Genomic DNA, 6,000 nt, shown 5'->3' on the forward strand with positions numbered 1-6,000 from the left:
TATTTGTTTTGTTTTTTAACCGTTTAACTTAAAAGGAGGGGGGCGGTTAGCTGTGCGAAGACGGAAGTAGTAGGAAGGACTTCTCTCGTTCCAAAGCCCATCCTAACGGTGTGTTGCGCCTGCGTAAACCTTTTTCCTATTTTTGCACTTATTTTCCTTATTTCTAATCACTTAATAATTAATTTAGTCACAGTATCGTTTCTGCTCAGTTACAGACCTAGCAAAGCTTCCCGAGTGCAGTATTTTAGCCTGAAATAGAATATTACCCATCATGCATCGGGCCTAGTACGCCAACTCCTTTTAAACCTACGTTTTCGCTCTAAAGCATTTCATATAGATTTTTTAAATATATATAAAGTGTTTTGTATATTTATATAAAGTAGATCCCAAAGTACAGTATTCAAACTATGCACGTTTGAGTTCAGCTCAACGACACCGTGAGTGTAATGGGTATGTCGGAAAATCACACCTCCCCGGGTCGCTACATTCAGTAGTACACTCATGTTTCTCTTCAGATCGTATAAATCTTTCGCCTTTTACTAAAGATTTCCGTGGAGAGGAACAATATGAGTTATAACTAATTTTTTGATGCCCTGCTTATCGCGGGGCTTCTGTACTTGTGAAAAAATACTATACGTTGCTCAGCATAATAACGTTCCGCGGCGAACGAATGAACTTAATGCGGAACTATCTATATCAGTAAGTAGTATTAACCGACAATGTTGTAGTTCCGGATCACCTGAATTTTACTTGCTTTGAACTTACAAAATGATTCTTATCTTTCAGGAGAACATTTGAATTTTCTCTCTAGTACAAATGCTAACAAAAATGTGAATAAAAATATAAATTATGGCTCATAATTGCAAGCCTCACCTCTTCAAGATGTCTTTACCAGAAGCAAACTAAGCAATCAACATATAAAGTAGATTAAAACTGATGGATTTAACGCAATTGATAATGCTGATTTTAAACAAAAACAACAAATTACTTTAAAATGCATTCAACAACAGACTCAAAACCTTTAAAAAAAATTCACAGGCGTCTATTTAACAACTGTGTTACCTTACTAAAGGTTTGTTTGTATTGCTTCACACACTGAAGACCTAGATAGTTTTTGATGTCTTAATTTTTATTGTTACCACATTGAGCACGTGTGTAAGGAAATATGCAACATAAAACCGACACCGACGGTATTTTTGACGTAAATGAAGATATGCGTGTTTTCAGTGTCTAATGTAATCCACAGAAATGTGATTGCCTTGGATCTACTTCAGATCTCGTGTCTTTTTTCTTTCCTCGGTTCTGTATAAACACGGTTTAAATCGGTTTATAAGAGAGATTCACAGTTTAGTCCAGTCCAAATCTGCGAATAAGACAAAATAAATAAGTAAGGAAATCATCATTTGGACTTAGATGTGTATTTTATTTAACCTAAAATTCCAGCAGAGGGCGTACTTGGTTTTAAAGATATGCACATGAAGCTACAACTACACACATAACTACCCTGCTTTTCTAAAGTATTGTCTTATGGTCCTATTGGTAACATACTCTATTAAGTTTAAAAAATTTCATTTTTGCATTCCCACCACATACATAAAACATTAAACTATATTTGTTATTTTCAATAAGAAAAGAGTTAAACTGTCCTTAAAACTATGTTTACCACGTTTATTTATTCACAGTGTTTGCAAAATATTATGGCAGACTGAGTCAGCACTTGGTCGGACAATCCCATTGGCTTTTTGTGAGCAATTTTCCGTGAAAACAAAGCACATTTAAAGAAAACACTGGGAAGTGTGGTTAAAGTCAGACTTCCCATTTCTCGTGGCTTTTGTGCTGTAATGCCTCACCATTTGCTTCTTTCGGTGCATTCGCAGAGGCACACAGAACAGGAAATAAGAGGGAGGCAAACGAGCAGAAATGATACATGTAAGCAGCAGGTTGAGCTCCGGCTGTTTAGATACTTAGGTGCCGCTTCAAGGCTGCGAGACTGAAAAACTACTGTCGGGGAATGCTGGGAGGCAGAGATGAGGCAAGTAAACCAATTTTAACTTATAAAGTGTGAAATTCAAGGGTTAGGTTTGATTTTATTGTTGAATGTTGAACTTTAAAATATGCCAGAAGACAAAATATGAGAATTTTACCCATGTTGGTTAACTTTTCCCCCCCATTATTTATAATTTTGCATTTTTATGTGCCTTGAGTGTATGTATGATTTGGCATTATGGAGTTTCTTTTAAAAAGCAGTGTATAAGGATTTTAACAATACGGCTAGCACTATTAGCAATACGACTGTCTTTTGTGGTTTTATTTTGTTTTTAGTATGACTAAATTTGTTGTTTAAAATGTGCTTCAGAAGATAATAAAAAGCAGTAAACATTCAGAGTCCTCCGTAGCAAAAACATAGCCTTTAACAGGCAAACTGAGATTGCTGAGTGACGTCTGCCTGACGCTGAGACGAGGACGGTGCAGGCTTCCTGTTTTGTGGCTAAGCAATTACTCAGTCTGCTGCTCAAGCTCAAGTTTAGGTTGAAGTTGCTCTGCAGCAAATGGAAAGCAACTTCCATTTCCTGTCTAATTCTGCGCACACACATAGAGGCTTTTATCTCTGCCAGCCTTTTGCTCATTACTCTAAACTAGAACTGCATTAGCCTTTCTGGTAAATCAGTATTAACATAATAATGTCAAACACTAACCATGAATGGATTATTGGACAGGCAGACATGGGTCCAAGTGCTTTGAGTGCTCGATGAAAGAAGAAAAAGAATATAGATGTTACAGCTATGTAGCATTATTTTTATCAGGTCTTAAAATTAGAGAAATACAACCTCAGATGAACAACAATGCACCCATATCACATTATTTATTAAAAACTAATCCAAAATGAGGAAAAATATGGAAAACTACACAGACTTAATAGCTTTTGAATGCTTTTCTGTATCACTCTGTCTTTCACAGCATAGTGGTGAAAATTTGGCCCACTTTCTGTTTATACACAGCCCTCCCGTCATTGCATCTTAATCAGTTTGAGGTCTGCTCTTTGACCATTGGAATGTTTTCGCGTTTTCAGCCATTCTGTTGAGTAAATTTGCTGCTGTGCTTGGGAGCGTTGATCTGTTGCATGACCCAGTTTCAGACAAGTTTTATCTATCGGACAGATGGCCTCACATCTGACTCTAGAATACTTTGGTGTACAGAGGAGTTCTTGGGTGACTCAGTGACTGTGAGGTGCCCAAGCCCAAATCCTCATCCATCTACCTCCGTGCTTGACAGTTATGAGATGTTTGTGCCCATTTATTTGGTTTTCCCAAACATGATGCTATGCACAATAGCTAAACATCTCCGCTTTGGTCTCATCTGTCCAAAGGACATTTTACCTAAAGTCATATTGTTTGGTCAGATGTAACTTTTCAAATCTAAGCCACGTTGCTGTGTTCTTTTTTAGAGACAAGAGGCTTTCTTCAGGCAACCCTTCCAAACAAGGCATACTTGTTCAGTCTTTTTCTAATTGTACTGTCATGAACTTTAATATTTAAGCCCTTAAAGCCAGACATTTGAATTCATTCCCAGAAAATACGAATTGGAGAGTTTATTGAACTATCTGACAAATTTGATTAAAAAATTTCTTGAAATTTAATTTCCATATATGGCTTTCAATTTGATTGTTCTTTTCTTTTCTTTTCCTTTTTTAAATGTCTTAGAATTTGATTGAGGAAGTATTTTAAGAGAATAAAGGACTCTAATGATGTAGAAGTCTCAAAAGCGCACAAAGATTGGTTTGTATCATATATGTTACACTAGGTGTTAAGGGGATCTTTTCCACTTGTGAGTAATCTCTCTTACTGTAGAATGGTGTTGTTTGGAAATGGCCGTATAACCCTTCACAGACTTGGCAGGAAGTCCTAAGAGTGTGTCTAATTTTTTTACGCACTGCAGCTGCATTTTGTGACTGTTTGTCAGATAAACAATGACACAGCGTAGGTGTCATGTGTTGTTGTGCATCTGATGCTGTATTTCCCCAAGAAATACAGCATCACCATGATTCTAAGCAGTAGTTCATTTCCTTTTTACCAATTGTGTTGGGTTGTCAGAGCAAAAAAGCCCACAACCAACACACACTAAGCACTTAAGTGTTATGAAGACATGCAGAAAATAGTCTCCTCTCTCTCTCTATGTATATACACATATCTATCTATCTGTGTCTCTCTCTATATATATATGTATGTGTATATATATATATATATATATATGTATGTGTATATATATGTATGTGTATATATATATATATATATATATATATATATATAGTGTGTGTGGGGGGGAATTTGAGAGATTTTTCACACAATCTTGTGAAATGGGATCACGAAACAAAAACAAGCAATGAACTCTGAACACTTTTTGACACCCACCCTAACATCACATTTCCTCTATTTCCAGTTTCAAAATGTTCCCTGTGCGTCCACATTAACTGGGAGTTGATGCCCTGCACAAGAGCATGGAGCACGTGTCAGTGAAGTTTGAGTACGAGTACACAGCGAAAGATGGTCGCCGAGTGTCCATAAAGCCAAATGAAAGTTACATCCTGGTCTCCAAGACTAATGATCACTGGTGGCACGTTCGCAAAGACCAGCACACCAAGCCCTTTTATATTCCTGCACAGTATGTGGAGGAGCTCTCGGCCACCGGTGGAGACCATCTTCGTCCTAATAAGCTGAATTCAGCTCAGGGTCTGACTGTTAGTAAGCCAGTGGATATGACCAACGTAAAGCCACGTAAAGGGACAACAAAGAGTCGTCCATCATCTCAGGATGTTCCAAAAGAGACCTACCGCTTCTCCACTTTTGGTTTCGGTGACGACTTACCAGAGGTGAAGACAGATGTACAGACTAACAGCACCTTTGTACACACTCTGAATAATGTAAAAACGCACAACTCGGCACCTCCAAAGGCTGAAAGCACCCAAGTGTATGCAACACCTCATCTGGTGCCAAAGGTCATAAAAGAAAAAAAAGAGTCAAAAATCTCGCTGCAGGATGATACTGCAGAGCAGACCTCTGCACATGATGAGGATATGGATTTTCCTTTGCCCCCACCACCCACATATGACACCATACCAGAGCTAATCGTCACAGAATTTGACACTTTTCCCGAGCCTCCGCCTCCTCTAGTTTCACTCGACACGCATCCCCCAGAGAGGCAAAGTGTCAAACAAACTGCAGAAAAAAATTCCATACAAGTACCTCCTACGGAGCAGGTAAGACCCACATACTTTTTTTAATGCTTCATTCATTCTGTATCACCTCAATTGATGAACACGAGGGTTTTCTGCCACAAGAGGGCGCAATTTTGTCATGTAAGGTATGGCAGCTATGCTTACACATCACAGTGCTTTAAAAAGCTTTAACCCCCACTGCAGGTTTGACTGTGTTATTGTTTAGCACTGAATTAATGCACGTTTAAAGCCACAAAAAAATGCGCCTTGAAAATGCTTGTATTCATGTTTTTATGCAACAAACACGACGAACTAGACTTAGTTTAGAAGTTTCACTTTATGCAGCATAAGAGGAGGTTATCACTTATGAAACATGTGCAATGAAGCGCTGCTTTATTTTCAGAGAGAACATAACAAAAACACTGGGAACTTCTGCTGCATGTTGGGGATCCCAGGTGAAGCCTCGGCCCATCTGTGGCTCTAACTATTTCACTTCCTGCTCTTAGGAGAACTGAGAAGAGAATTGACTAGCATTTAAACATCAGTTTCAACATCTCAAACTCTCAGACTAGTAAACTTAAATTCCCATAGAAAGATTTATCCAGTTATCTCTTCTCTGTCCACTATAAACAGTAGAAAAGTAAGTGTGCTGAGAAACACACTGTGTGACATTACGTATTATTCAGATATATAAAAAACAAAAAAACACCCAGCACGCCCCTGCGGGCGGTTTATCCTTCAAGCTCGGGTCCTCTACCAGAGGCCTGGGAGCTATATATATATATATA

At 38.2% G+C, this 6,000-nt stretch overlaps 1 protein-coding gene and 1 non-coding gene across 2 annotated transcripts in view; both read left to right on the forward strand.

Moving 5' to 3' along the window:
• Window positions 1-495: 495 nt before the first annotated feature.
• Window positions 496-610, forward strand: LOC121815099. Its single transcript, XR_006054794.1, has one exon. It is a non-coding gene; the product is annotated as a U5 spliceosomal RNA (small nuclear RNA).
• A 1,258-nt stretch (window positions 611-1,868) lies between these two features.
• The window catches only part of arhgap27 (Rho GTPase activating protein 27), a 34,430-nt gene continuing 30,298 nt past the window's right edge, over window positions 1,869-6,000 (forward strand). Inside the window, exons 1-2 of the mRNA XM_014335443.2 lie at window positions 1,869-2,032; window positions 4,438-5,254. Of these exons, the coding sequence (XP_014190929.1) occupies window positions 4,496-5,254 (759 nt within the window). The 5' untranslated portion in view covers window positions 1,869-2,032; window positions 4,438-4,495. The remainder of the gene's footprint in view (window positions 2,033-4,437; window positions 5,255-6,000) is intronic.

The sequence above is a fragment of the Haplochromis burtoni genome, unplaced genomic scaffold (genome assembly GCF_018398535.1).
Source record: "Haplochromis burtoni strain Fernald_Lab_line unplaced genomic scaffold, NCSU_Asbu1 Contig_6, whole genome shotgun sequence".
Classification (NCBI taxonomy): Eukaryota; Metazoa; Chordata; class Actinopteri; order Cichliformes; family Cichlidae; genus Haplochromis; species Haplochromis burtoni.